Genomic DNA, 14,256 nt, shown 5'->3' on the forward strand with positions numbered 1-14,256 from the left:
AAAAGTCAGCCTCGTCTACCTCTGCTAAAGTCCCGAAGCTCATGGACTTCGTGGTACTTAGTTCTGTGGCAGCGTTTGTTCTTCTTGGACTCTGATTTAGTTGATGGTTCCAACGGCACGCTCTTGGATGCTATGGGAACCCCGGATCTCGCAGCAAGCACGTTTGAACAGTCTCTTAATGTTGCAGTCCACATGGCCACATAAGAAGAAGGACCCAGTTTAAATAATTGGAATTCATTTTGAACTATCACCGAGACTCCAAACCGAGAAACCATCGGTACCAATCCATGACATTGACTCATACATAGGATATCTTGTTATAACTGATGCCACCCTTCAACCAACGACTTTGCAAATGTAAACCCGATCATTGGTTAGATCCCTCCTCCATTCACCTCCATTCATCTCATTCGACCCTGGAAGGTACACTAAGTGCACTGATCCTCTAAAAACGAGCAGTGGAGTTGGAGCTGCCGGCAGAGCCGCCAACGAGCTTGCTGTTGAAGGCATCAGCGGCAGCCTGGTCCTGAGTGGCCGCGGTAGCCGCAGTCTCAGCGGCCTTGCAGCTATCAATGGTAGCCTGGGGGGCCTTGCAGCTGTCCTGGAGGCGCTGGCAGATGAAGCCGGCAATGATTCCAATCTTCTGGGCAGAGCCGTGGTTGAAGTCCTGCTGGTTGGTGGCGATGAAGCCAGGGCCCTGACGGTCCTTGAGGGCGTTCGAGAACTCGATGCTGGGGTCGCTGCAAGAACCAAAGTCGGAGGCCTGGCGCATCCTGAGGGAACGTCTGCGCTTGCCGATGGCGGCATGGCACTGAGTGTTCTGGTCCTCACACTGCTGGACGCCACCGGTGAGCTTTCCGCTGTTGGCGGCGTTGGCGCAGGCGTTGTGCTGAACATCGCAAGAGCGGCCGAGAGCGGCATTCTTACCGACGAAGGTGTCGCCGTTGACGGAGAAGGGACGGGTGCCGGAGGTCTGGATGACCGGGGGAGGGGCGCCGCCGAGAGAGCCGGTGAAGGTCTGGACGTTGGTGCCTCCGGCAGCGTTGCCGCTGTTGCCAGTGTTACCAGTGTTGCCGTTGCCGGTAGAGTTGTTGGCAGAAGCCTGGGCGTTGCTGTTGGTGGAGCGAGCAGCGCAAGCGGCGGCGTTCTTGGCCTTGTTGTTGCTGCCGGTGTTCGAGTTGCCGGTGTTAGAGCTGCCGCTGTTGCTGCTGCTGCTTCCAGTTCCAGAGGTGGTGTTCGCAGCTCCGTTGGTGGCTCCGGTAGCAGTACCGCCGCCAGCAACCTTCAGGCCGTTGATGTCAATGTGGGTAGCCTTCAGCTCACCAGTGCCGCCGGTAATAGTGGACTTGATACCGGCAACGGCGGCGTTGATCTCATCGGGAGTGGCATCGAGGACAAGAGTCTTGGTGGTGAAGATGCATCCGTTGGGGTCGTTCTGGTCGTCGCAAGAGTTACCCTTGAAGGTCGTGTCGGTCTTCTCGCCGGGGGCGAAGGTACCGCTCTCAAGAGCAAGCATGGGGTCGCCGCCGATGGAGGCGAGCTGCTTAGCAAGCTCCAGAGTGACGGCCTTGTTGTCGGCAGCGGCGTTGTCGGTAGCGGGATCCTGGTGAGCCTTGATGGCAGCGATCTCGGGGTTGACAGCGGTGTCTGTGCAGGCGGCGGAAGCCACACCAACACCGGCGGTGTTGCGCTCGAGGGAAGCGTAGACAAGAGCGGCAGACATTCCGCGGATATCCTTCTCGGCCTTGGCGTTGGTGAAGGCCTGGTCGGCAGTCTCCTGGTGCAGGCAGGCGAGGTTGGTGACCTGTCCAGCTCCGGTCTTGGCAGCGCCATCACCGAGAAGGCCGAAGACGGGGTCGGCGATCGCCTTGGGGTTCTGCTTGTTGAGGAACTCGCGGGTGATGTTCAGGAAGATCTCGTGAGAGTGCTCCTGGGGAACCTCACGCTTGGCCATGCGGCGAACATGGTGGTGGCGGTGGTAAGACCCAGCCTCGGCGAGAGCCAGGAGGGATGAAGCGGCGAATGCAACAGCTTGGTACTTCATGTTGACCGAAATTGATGATTATCGACGTCGATTGAAGTTCGAACAGAAAAGACCGGCCTTCTGCCTACAGTTTTCGACTGAAGTAGTATTGAAAAAAGGGTAGTAAAGAGAATATGGTAAAACGTTAACGTAGAGCAATCAAAGCCGATGCAAAGAATGGAATGAGTTCTCAGAACTCGTATTGAAAGAATGAATCGAAACGGCGAAGAGAATGTCGTACGAAGATGAGAAGCTATAGCCAAGAAGAAGAGATCTGGTGCCGAGAAGGAGATCACCCAGGTTTATAAAGAAAAGATTGGATGGAAAAGATGATCAGAGCACATCCCTGGCACATCATCGAATTCAGACGGTCGAGAGCATGAGCCGCATCCTTGGCCAGCGTATGCCGGCAAAGCAGAGGGATGAGACTCAAGGAGGTCACTCGAATGGACCACCCCGGGGACGACATCGAAGGGTGTGATACGATACGAGACGAAGTGAGTCGGTTAGGACGGACCAGAAAAGATTGCCAGGTCCAGGAAGCTGTTGGGCCCGAAGCCTTGGTCTGGCATGTGCAGGGGAGGGTTACCTGGGGGTGGAGGAAGAGTGACAAGACGCAACAAACGTCAACGTCTGAGTGTCATGATGGCCAAGTCAACCGCGAATGAGGCAGCAGAGTGGGGATCTCACGACAAGGCCGCCATTGTGTCGACCGGGGACGAAACCGCTCACAGCAAAATTGGTTGTCGCTAAAGATACGCGTGTGTTGTTGTTGTTGTGACCAGGCCGCTCAACTATTGCGACAAGGGTCGCGATATGGGCAGAGTTTTCGGATAGCGTTGCGACGGATGGGAGGGGACAAACTGCAAGGCGGCAAAGAGTTCAGACTCAAGACAGCGATGTGTACGGCAAGATGAGGCGGAAGATCAGACAAACCGAGCCGCAGGATGTCATAGAGCGAGTTTCGACCGGGGTGTGGGCGGTAATGTTTTGGGTCGCTCGCTTCTCCCCCATGCGTCACATCGCTCGCTGACTGGGCCCCGCCCCCCACGGCAAAAATGCTTGATTCAGTCTTCCCGCCAATGATCGCGACCCGCGAGGTCCGGATGGCGAAGTCGCCGGCGGTGGCTGGTGGGTAAGGGGTCTCTGCCGCAATCTGCTTAGGGCTTAGCGTAGGGGTCTGGTTTCTCTGTTGAAGAAGCTGTGCCGTGCTTTCGTAGGCGAAATGCACCTCACCGTTGCCTTTTCTTGCTCAACTTGGTCGACGTCCCTGGAGAGCGGTAAGCTGGTGGCTGACAAACCTGAAATGAACACATCTAGACCCCTCGGGGGTGTGGACCGGGGCACCCTTTTCGGCATGTCGCACCGAACAAGATCTATGATTGAACGGGTCTTCTGGCCGGTTTACCTGGTCGGACATAGCAACCAAAGAATTAACGTGGACGGTTAGATAGATTGCCCCCCATCAAAAAATGACGGGACGACTAAACTTCGAGGAGGCTAGCGCCTGAGCTTATTGCGGCTTGAACTGGGATGTTTACACCAGTCTTTGGAAACCAACGTTCACATTTGAGTGTGACGAAGTCAAAATACCGTCCTTTGAGTTGATAGCACACCACCTCTCTCGTTGAGTTTGTGTCCTCTTCTGGGTGACAACCAACATCTGACATATTTCGTCCATCAGCCCAGAACTCTGATCGAGTCTGCCGAGAAAGATGCTCGCCAGGCTCATGCGGCATCGAAAGTGGGCCACGCTGCCGTCGACCGCCATAAGATCTACTGTTTCAGACGATCGCAGACTTCAGACGCATCAGTGCCAAGGGGCAATATCTCAGACGCTATCACCATGCGGCCCTAGCCACCCTCGTGCGTCATGTGCGACTGGCAGGCTGTCATCCCAGCCATGCATCCATCGCGGCGGGGTTGATTCACTTATTGACAGGCACTCGTCCGCCTCCATTCCTCTTCACTCGTGGTATGATCTGCCTCGCGCCTTCGGAATTCGGCCTGGGATGAATTGGGATATGACTCGAGCTTTGTCATCCACCAGCGCGAACTATTCAATCGGACGAGCCGGCGACCAGACGATTCAGCGTCTGAACTTGGCCTCATAAGACGGTTGCGCGATTTGTTATGACCCTTAAGAGGTCCTGATAATCATCCTCAGTCTGAGATGAGATGCAGTTCATCACTTGTCACGCTCCACTGACTCAGCCAGACCATGCCCCCCAAGCACATTCTGGCGCGTGGGAACCGACCCTAATAATGTGGCTTCTTCCTTTTCCCCAGAGCCACCGGCGGTACTGGGATGAAATCTCAAGGTCGAATCCAGAACCAGTTGCTCATGGTGATCGCAGGCCGCGGGGTCAACAAGTGAGGTGTCCACTTTGGTCTGGGCTCATTCCACCTCCGCATTCATGACTGTTGCTTGAGAGATCATACACTCTGAGAAGCAGATCATCAGAGTTTGTCATCCGCCACATTACGATGCATGAGCAGCCCGTCTCATGCTGACCCCAATTTTCGAGTATTTCGTCTGCTTGCAAGCCTCCGACCGTTGACCGACAAAATGGCATTGGGTTCCGCCAAAATGTGCAACTTTGTTCCCCACTCGTGAAAATGCCATCCTATTCGACGCCTTGTGAGCACACGAAACGCTGTTCTTCATCAACCGTGTGATGAACTGCCGTTCATGCCCCATGACGTGTATGATTCGTGAGAAATGCCAAGTGTTCGCCATCTGAAAATGGCAACTATTCCCTGCGCATTTCACTTCACATTGGCAACCTCTGACACTTGGCGGCACTGGGGGTTGCCGGGTTCTCGAATTCGGCCTGAATAGAAAAATCTCATGTACAAAGAAAGTCTAAAGTTGCTCACTTCGTTCAACAAACGTGTGGGTATCATTGGTAAGCTACTACTACGATCAAGCCATATCTATACGAATAGTGTAGTCGTCGCCTTCTTGTGCGACAACAGTTACGGTAACACCCCAATCCTTCACGGTGTATGCGCTCGCCCCGCCCCCATTGAAGGTCAACGGCGCGTTGTCAAGCTCGTCATTCGCGCAGCTAGCCGAGCCCCAGCCTTGGTTTCCATCTAGAACGCGAATCGGTCCCTCTCCCGTGGCAACATCGGTTGCTACTGTGTACAACAACACGCCTGTAGCACAAGCGTTCTCGTCGTTGCCAGTCCTCGACCTAACCTCGGCTACTAATGCTTCTTTCTCGTTCTGCTTAACGACGACAGCCTTCACGCCACCCTCGGTCTCCAGTGGGGACAGCTTATGGGTAGTCGACGCCGATGCATTCCCAGCGCTGCTTCCGGCCGCTGGGACTACGCACTCAATCTGGTCGTCTGCAAGCCAGCCCAACCTCCACTTGTTCCACGCGAAGCAATCCGGACTGTGCCCACCAACATTGGCCATCATATCCCAGTTTCCAGTGTAAAGGCCTGTGTAGCCCGAAGGCAGCGGGTATAGATCTGGGAGGCAAAAGGCGTGTCCCGTTTCGTGGTTGAGAGCTTTGTAACCCCACACGTCGTAGGTGTCAAAGCCTATGGTGACAGCCTTCCTAGCGACGTAGTTGATATCGTAGGTATACACAGAAGAAGTAAGAGTGGCAGAGAAGCTGATAGCCGTCGCGTTTCTTGTCGGGATGATATAGAGCACATCCGCAATTGGGCCTTCGGTGCTGTTAACGCCCGGTACTGGTGTGTTGGTGATCTTGAGCCATTCTTCCAGGGCATCCTTGATGTAGACTTGGTGCATCTGCTGAGACAGGCCTCTCTCGAATTGATAATCGGTCGCGTTTTTTGGCATGCGGTAGAATCGCGTCGTATCGGCGGTGACGTTCAATGACAGCTTGCCGTAAGAAGATTTGTCGAACCACTCTGCTGTCTGTGGGAAGAAGACATCGTAGGCTTCCTTGGGTGAGGCTTCGGATGCGGTCTGGTCGGGAAAGTCGATGAAGAGCATCAGTGCATTTAAAGTGCCTGTGCTAGGCGCGCAATCGTAGTTGTAGCCGAACCCCGAGCTGAAATACACGCTCTGGTTCGCTGCGAGTTTGCAGGATGAGCTGTCGGCCCTCCGGGCAATCGATGGCAGGCCCGCCGCGGATGCCGCGGCCGAGATGAGTGCTGCCCCGTAAAATGCAGATGCTGTCGGGATCTTCATGTTTTTTGGTGGAACTCCGAACAGTCGTCTCGGACAAACCAAAGACAGTAGGAAGTTGGAAGACGATTCCTTAGGTCTGGAGGACAATGCTTATATTTATCCAAGATCTAACATCCTTCCAACGTCTATCCATGGCTTTGGGGCTGATCCGAGCCACAGTGCCAGGTTCTATGTATAGTGATTTAATCTCCCCATGTGGGAATGCGAGATGAACGCTAGTCGTGGACCGGGATTTAATACGGGCTTGCCGACTCCACCTCGGGATCTTAGGATAAGCATAATGAGGATGCATCCACTCTAAGAATGTATTTTCGATCGCTGGAAAACGTTTTCTAGGACGAGTAAATTTATGCGCTATGGATCTGAATATGAACTACCGGCTGTTGCAAAGAAATTAGAATAATGCCCAGTGGTCAAGCGAGAGGCAAATCACAGCATTATTCCGCATTTCCAGCAGGCTTTTGTCCACACACGATGTGCCTGATTTCTTTCCGTCAGCTTTGGCATTTCATAGCATTGTGAAGCCCACTTACACCTCGTAGTACGCATTGAAGCTACGTTTGTCTTTCAGCTCCTTCCGGACCTCGGCGAGTTGCAGCATCGTTTCCTCCTTGGTAAACCCAAGTACGCCGCAGAATATTCTCAAGGTGAAAGCTTCCAGACCGTCCAAGAGGTTTGTTAAGTTCAAGAAACCCATTTCCTTGTAGTAAGGGTCCTTTGGCCACACACCAAGCGGCACTTTGACCTTCTTGTATGTTATGTTCTCAAAACCTGCATTCTCGACCCAACCTTTCAGCTTGGTACCGGGACGGCTGTCACGACCTGTCGACGCAATGCCGTCGAAAAGAGTTTTGATCCACTTGTACGTGGCGTGGTCGTGGGTGAAGCTTCCGTCGTCTGAACTGTACTCTCCACCCATTTCGAGGAATTCTGCCCAGCCTCCCGGGTTCAAGTTCCTTCAGTCAGGATCAGTATGAGACGCGACATTTACTTGGGCTTCTTCTATGTGACACGCACTTGTAACAGTTGCTGACCAGCTTTGGCCAATCCTGAATGGAGCCCATCATCCAGTGGCAGTTGATGAAGTCATACGTTCTGTCAACCCAAGGGCTCTCGACGTCGTCAATCTCGAACTTGACATTGGGGGGGGCCCTGTTCGATAGTGTGAGTCGACATGCCAATTTCAGTTTGAAAAGACCCACCATTCTGGCTGAATAGCGCTGAGATCAATACCGTGGACCTTGGGTGCCGGTTAGTCATAAATAAAACTGGCATCCTTCACACAATTTGTCACCAAAGGTGCAATATCAAGGGAAACCGGAGAAAGCTTACCTCTGCAGCTGGGAAACGATCTGCAAAATCGATTGCCCCTATTGAAGTTCAGCACCCTCGGCCTTTTTGAATCTAGATGTGTTCTGGAAAAGAGCTTACAGAGTCCAGTCCCGGTGCCAATGTCCAAAACTTGGTGGACTTTTTTCTCTTCAATGGGCGCAACATACAGCTTGTCCCCGAGTATCTTCGTCGTGACAAGATGTGCGTAATCAAGTCGATCCATCTCATTCTGTCAAAGTCAAAATCTAAAGTCTGGAATCTCAAAAAGGAAAAAAAAGAAAAAAAAGAAGGAACCCTCACTTGATCATTGGGCATGAAGTACGCTATGATGCGGCGTTAGCAAGGTATTTGGAATACATGATTGCTCAAATAATGGGTTAAACATGACATACACCCCGCTCGATACGCGTGGTAGCGGCGACCATTTTCGATAGGGTAGTCAATGACGCTTGAAGTCAATGATGCAGTGTACGAGGAGCTGTTCAATTTGTCAGTGAATTGTTTTCCATCGTACACGGCATCCAAGGAGGCCTACAGCTGATCCTCGTTTGCAGAATCATCGTCTGCGGGCTATTGCTCATGTTAGCAAAATGATGCTTCGCAGAATTTGGAAGAGATAGGCAATGTTATACCACGGCCGCATCGTCGACTTCCAGAGGCGGTTGCTCGTCATGATCATTCCCATTCGATGTAACTCGCGAGGGGCCTGTATTCGGGGCCGTGGTCGTTCCAGCAGCGGGGGCGACGCTCGGTTGCAGCTCGGCTGTACCTCCGGTCAAGTCGGTCATGATATCAGACAATGTTACCTAGTTCGGGCAGATGGTAATCAATTACAGAAGTAGAAGAGTGTGGACAGTTGATCGAGGACAAGTATCTGAATTGTAGACATGAGGGGTTTATGGGTGTTTTGTCTGGAACGTCGGACCAGGCTGGCGTTGGTGCGAGGCGTTGGAAGAGGCCAGCAGTGCATGCAATCGACATGGATCTTGCTGTTTCCAACCAATGAGTACACACCGCGTGCCTATTCCCTGCTTCCGGCGTGGGAAAATTACATCAATCTCCACGTTGCCCAGAGATTCTTGCTGAGAAAGGTAAATGCTCCATGTTGTGGTCACATTTCTGCAGGAGGAGCACGGAGATCAACCCACTCTGATAGGAAGGAGTGGGAAACAGACCTAAACCACCCATATGATCTTTGGACACACACAAACCTGCCTTGGCAAATATGCGCCGAGTTTAACAGCGCTGGCCAGCTTGATGAACGCATTTTCTTTCGCCCAGGCAGTACGCTTTCAAACGCTCTTTGTTTTGCATACCATCTCAATTGTGACAGAAATACCCATCAAAGAATATCGAGCTTGTTCGCTTCTGTGCTGCCAGATCCCATACAGACTTCAGCATCTCCGTCGCAACATGAGTTGGACTTTGATGCGTCGATAACATGACAGATATCATAAGGTACTTCAACGGTGTCGCCGTAGGTGCTGCCCCTTTACACCCAGCAATAGCAGTCGCACTGTCCGTCAGATCGCCTACAGCTGAATTAGCCTCAGTCTACTGCGATTGAATCAGTGCACTTACACATATCCAATAGAGGCTACTGAAGGTTGTCTCTCGACGGGGCACTAATTAGTGTCAGTGAGGTCTGAGAGGCGACAAATGAGTTCGACCAACCTCCTTCTGACAGCGTGAGTAGCACGTCCAGTGATCTTCTTCAGAACAATTCGCAGGCTCATTCACTGTTAGTTCAGCAGACAAGTCTACTTTCGTAAAACACAACTCACTCCCCATTGGCTCAAAGGCGGCTTGTTGTTGCACAGCATTTGGGCGATCTTGGCTGAGGCGATGCCATTCAGCATGAGTGTTGTGACCACAATGATCAGCTTCATTTTGGTGTCCTGCAATCGTACTCCAATGTGCTTGGGGTACAGACTGCTCTCTGCGTGTGCGAAAGGCCAGCCTTATATGTCCCAGAGTTGGGGCCCCTTTGCTCACCATCACCTGAACCTTAGAATGACTCGATGCACGTAGCAAATTAATTCTCCTTGGCAATTTGCACTTCCATGTCGTCAGGGCCTTAAGCTACCTTGATTTAATTTTCTTCAGTCTCGAATGCCACCTGAGCCGGTAATACTTCGAGGTAGCTGGATAGATTGAAGTCGGATCATATAAGTGACATAACTTGGGTTGAATCTCGTGCATGACTTCTTACAAGTCACCAGGAACAATTACAGAACAGCCCATGTAGTCCTCGCGACATCGGTTGACGCCAGTGTTGCTTGAAGTTATAAAGAATTATGGTTATAGTGAATAACTCCAAACGGCATGGAATTCGCCAGATTCTTCTAGTCGCGACCTTAACATTGGCTGGGCCCAGTAGAGGCTTTTCAGTCTGTCCTTTGGTAGGCTTCATCAACACAGCTGTCCATATGACACTTCTTTTGCCCAGTAGATGCAAAAGGTTTGACTCGCGGTAGGCTGGTAACTTCAGCCGGCTACTTCAAGTCTCCGACTGGTTTGGGAGCAGGGCAGGATACAATTCTACTTCAAATCAATCAGAAGACCCTGCCGCCTCAGGAGCATCCCACGCCATTGGTCGAGTTCATCCTTAAGTGAGATGCACCCTCCTGGTTTGTTCTGCGTGATTGGATCAATACAAGATCCTCAGGTTTAGTCACTAGTAATGGGAACCATCTGAAATGGCCCTCGCGATCCAGTTCCTAGAGGACCGACGTGCAGCCGTAACTGTTTCGGGAGAGATTGAGTGAGCGGGTAGTCAAATTAAGCTCGGCATTTGATTTCCAAAGGGAGGCTCCTATCGCCGAGGCAATTCATTTCTGAAGCGGCTGCTCGTGAAAAGTTTACCGGATGTGAGCTAGCGTCTTGTTCCAAGCAGGTCACGGCCATAGTGCCAAGAACTTCAATCAAAAGCTTCAATGTTCAAATCCCACCGTCTCAGCTTTCCTCTGATGCACACACAGATCTACCCATGCTAGTCCGGGGGTTTTCAACCGTAATGCGAGTTTGTCGATATTAAGTTACTGATTGGAATTTGAGTCAAGCGTTGGGCACAGCGGCCTCACGCACCATTAAGACTTACCTTCGGTGCAGAAATTGCACCCATGACACTCGTCCGACTTGTCGGGATGGAGTGGAGGGTAGTGCGTCGTGTTTAAAGACACTATCCAGCCCATTTGTTTTCAGTGACAAAAGAATACGCTTGACTTCCACGGCTGAATAGCCGCTTGACTCTTTCCGGGCGTCTTTCATAATCTTCATATTTTGTATTTCCATGTCCAGCCTAGCCGCGCGTCATCCATTCTACCATGTAAGCCCTGTCCTTTCTCTCGTATTCCACTTCACATGAAGAGTTTCCTACGTTGCAAAAGCTGCCCTGGAACCATTCAAGGTTTGGACGGCGGAAAAGGAATATCGAGGGAAAGATGTCCCATCCCCGATACATAACAGAGCGGTATCATATCTGATGTAATCATGCAATCTTATCTGTGGTACTCTAGCATTTTACTAACTTGCATTAAGGCATTAAGCACTTATTCACGGCGCGGAAGCCTGCTTCTGTGTAGCAATAACACGACGGAGTTGATCGAGGCAAAAATGAGACACTCCAATCATCTTATCAACCCTTATACAGTTCACGTTAATCAGAGATGACCAACGTGGAGAATAGTTCTCGGGAAGGTATATTGATTGTCTCTATGATTCGTGAATCAAACTGGTACCTAGTCCCAATTACATCCATCATCATTCCTTATCGCTGATGAAGCCTTCGTGAAAGAAGGCCATTGCCCATGAACGGGAGCTCAAGGAGTGACGTGGAAACCAGCACAGGGTGTTCCGCTGGTGTTCTTGCAGGCCGAGTTGGCGCTGGCAATGGAGTAGGCGTTCGACCCAGTGCAAGAGAAGAAGGCCGAGCACTTGAAGGCCACGGAAAAGCCAGCAGCCCAATCCCCGTTGGACGCCTCCTCAGCGAAGTCAAGGAAGCAAGTGGACTCGAACTTCAAGGGGCCAGTGGCCGAGATCTCGCAGTTGCAGCCGACCACATTGGGCGTACCACCGCTTATTCCACCGATACGGGCAGTGCAGGTACCGGAGGGCTGGCCAGGGTTCTTGATCGGGTCGGTCCAGGTTCCGGAGATGTAGATCTCGCTGCCGACCTTGCCTCCGAGGGCATAGTACTTGGCGTGAGCTTCCCATTTGCCAGCTGCACGAGTATCGAGTTCAGAACCTGCCGGGCTATATTCGCGTTTTTGATCAGAAGTTGGTCATCAATCCTACTCAGTTGCAGACATACCTGCGTGGATCCATGCTACCCATCTCAGTGGGAACGGCGCTCGCAAGAGCAGCCAGGAAAAGAATGTGAGTAGGATTGAAGTGCATCTTTGCGATAGAGTCGTGCGTTAGACTAAAACCAAAGTAGAGAGTGTTGTCTTGTAGGAAGTGAACGAACGTGGTGATCGAAGCATAGAACTGTGGCTGAGGAGCGATTTTTTAGACGGTCAAAGGAGGACAGTATCGCATGTTCTTATACGTCTCATGGTAGGCTATCTCTTGATCATGATCAGTGCATCCTAGCTCTCAGCATCGGGCGGATGTAGATAGTCTGCTTGAGACCTTTTCTTCTGCCTAGGGAAATCTTACCCACATCTCAAAGTCGAGTCACTATTTACTCAACCTCCAATATCTTTCTCATCTTTAGATGTAGATAGTCTGCTTGAGACCTTTTCTTCTGCCTGGGCAAATCTTAGTGCCATGTCAACCTTGAGTCACGGTCTGCTGAACGTTCAGTGCTAGTGTTCATGCACCTCTGGTTTTTGCCCAATTGGTCCTGGAATATCTATCATGACTTAGGCTCTGCCGAACCTCCCGGCCACGTCGTTCGGAGCTGATCACTGATGAAACCATGCGCCCAACACAGGTCTTATCGTCACTTCCCAGAGCCGCTTCTTTGCAGTCAAGTATTTGAGAGGTTGCACATCACAACTCGAATGATTTTCTAACCAAAGGCTCCGACTATGGTGCAGGATACATCAAGTCGCCATACAATTTTGAAACTTCGAAAGCCAGTTGATCATTAGATCAACCATCATCACATCTGCGTGACAATTGCCGTCTAGCTCATCCATACAGTCGCAAACTTTGACTTGCAGGCTGAAAAATGAGTCAATCAAACAGAGTTCTGAACTTTTGGCATGCAAATCATCCAGGGCGTACAGATGAACCGTCGAGTCTCCGATTAAGTGCGGAAAAAAGAGACGAATTTTGAGATCTGCTGATAAGCATGCATATTTGCATGCGGGTCGATCTTATTTCCAGGGCTTCTAGCGCCGGTTACAAGCTTTCCGCTAGCGTCTACCCGCTAGTGTTCAGGGAATGTCCTCGGCTGTTCAGTGAGGCTGGCAACTTCAAAAGTGCCCTGGCGCCGGGCCGTCTACTCACTGAAGGGGATAATCCTGCCTTGTGGAGGGAATAGAGTTCCTATCAGATTGACGCCTGGGTCTGGACGAACACTTCATCGTCCGGTCTCTGTTCTGCCTCACTTCGGCAAAGCCGAATGATCTGATCTAGCGCCAGTGGAGATACACAACAGGCGGCCGACTGTTGAGTTTGGGGAAATGATTTCTCGTACATCGCATAATTCTTGCGTATGTTGGAAGTCCCGCGTACTTTGGCCGCTAATCACAACGGGATAGAGCAGTGGATAGACTATGGGCTGCTACTGGCAACTCTACTTGCCCCCACCGAGCTTCGTCGACATGAGTGTTAGCGAAAGCGAGGCCGAAATAGCCGAAAATAACAAAGACTGGAAGGCCAACGATATGGGCATAAACTCAGCCGGAAATTAAATCCATGCCTCGGTACGCGGGGGAATCCTTGAAATGACTCTCTGTTAATTATTCACACGAGGCTTGGCCTTCTCAAGGCTTACTCCTCAGCCATCCCATGCCCTTCCGCCAGATGCTCTTTACCCTTCCAAGCTCAGCCATACGTTCTCGATGTTTCATGCTAAAAAGCACGACCTCCCTCATGAGCTGGTCAACTCCCTCTCCAGTCTTGGCCGAGCAGTCCACATAGCTAACTGCTCTAATCCTGTCCTGGATCTGAATCCCCTACTGGATAGTGATTAGCAATCGACGTGAAGACAAACACCTCGCGTCTTCTTTACCTCTCGGTGATCACATGGCTGATTCACTCTGTGCAGTTCTCCGTTTGACCGAAGGTCTATCTTCGTGCCCACTAGTATCACTGGCCTGTTTGGAAACAGTGTCCGAAGTCGTGGCGCCCACTGCTAATAGTCAACGATCACGCTCACGACTGAAAGGTTGGCGGTGTTGGCGGAATGATAGTTCGCTCTGCTCATTCACTTACCAAAGTGTCGAGGTCTGGAATGAGATCAGGCTCGTCGACAGCGAAGCATAGAACGATGCAGTTTATGGTGTCGGCAATGTTGTGAATTGTGTCGGGAAACAGTGTCTCACTCATCGGCCCAGGACTATCCCACAACACAAGCTCTACCGACACTGTTTCTGATCCAAGCTGAATGGAGCAAGCTTTAAATTGCGGGATGAGGGCACGAGTGCAGTCGTTCTATGAGGTCTCAGGTTAGCTTAGAATCATAGCATAAGTACCTATGCAACGGATAGTATACTAAGTTGCTTACTATGTCTGTCAAAGTTTGACTGCCATGGAAATAACGACTAAACGATAT

The 14,256-nt window shown here is 51.3% G+C and overlaps 5 protein-coding genes across 5 annotated transcripts; all 5 read right to left on the reverse strand.

Annotated features, from left to right (window-relative positions):
- Positions 1–445: 445 nt before the first annotated feature.
- Positions 446–2,044, reverse strand: GCG54_00005057 (uncharacterized protein; the record flags this gene model as incomplete). Its single annotated transcript, XM_045405090.1, has 1 exon — positions 446–2,044. The coding sequence occupies one exon, from the start codon at positions 2,042–2,044 to the stop codon at positions 446–448; it is 1,599 nt and encodes a 532-aa protein (XP_045264854.1).
- A 2,905-nt stretch (positions 2,045–4,949) lies between these two features.
- GCG54_00005058 (uncharacterized protein) lies at positions 4,950–6,197 on the reverse strand (the record flags this gene model as incomplete). The annotated part of the gene is made up of 1 exon (XM_045405091.1): positions 4,950–6,197. One exon carries the CDS (start codon positions 6,195–6,197, stop codon positions 4,950–4,952), a length of 1,248 nt encoding a protein of 415 aa, XP_045264855.1.
- A 437-nt stretch (positions 6,198–6,634) lies between these two features.
- Positions 6,635–8,317, reverse strand: GCG54_00005059 (Secondary metabolism regulator LAE1; the record flags this gene model as incomplete). Its single annotated transcript, XM_045405092.1, has 10 exons — positions 6,635–6,677; positions 6,731–7,153; positions 7,215–7,349; positions 7,400–7,437; positions 7,530–7,567; positions 7,629–7,758; positions 7,830–7,852; positions 7,922–8,007; positions 8,065–8,099; positions 8,162–8,317. 10 exons carry the CDS (start codon positions 8,315–8,317, stop codon positions 6,635–6,637), a joined length of 1,107 nt encoding a protein of 368 aa, XP_045264856.1.
- A 704-nt stretch (positions 8,318–9,021) lies between these two features.
- On the reverse strand, positions 9,022–9,418 carry GCG54_00005060 (uncharacterized protein; the record flags this gene model as incomplete). The annotated part of the gene is made up of 3 exons (XM_045405093.1): positions 9,022–9,061; positions 9,111–9,154; positions 9,314–9,418. The coding sequence occupies 3 exons, from the start codon at positions 9,416–9,418 to the stop codon at positions 9,022–9,024; spliced, it is 189 nt and encodes a 62-aa protein (XP_045264857.1).
- Positions 9,419–11,350: 1,932 nt separating this feature from the next.
- GCG54_00005061 (uncharacterized protein) lies at positions 11,351–11,927 on the reverse strand (the record flags this gene model as incomplete). Its single annotated transcript, XM_045405094.1, has 2 exons — positions 11,351–11,783; positions 11,842–11,927. The coding sequence occupies 2 exons, from the start codon at positions 11,925–11,927 to the stop codon at positions 11,351–11,353; spliced, it is 519 nt and encodes a 172-aa protein (XP_045264858.1).
- Positions 11,928–14,256: the final 2,329 nt, after the last annotated feature.

This window comes from Colletotrichum gloeosporioides, assembly GCF_011800055.1.
Source record: "Colletotrichum gloeosporioides strain Lc1 chromosome Unknown consensus_40, whole genome shotgun sequence".
Classification (NCBI taxonomy): domain Eukaryota; kingdom Fungi; phylum Ascomycota; class Sordariomycetes; order Glomerellales; family Glomerellaceae; genus Colletotrichum; species Colletotrichum gloeosporioides.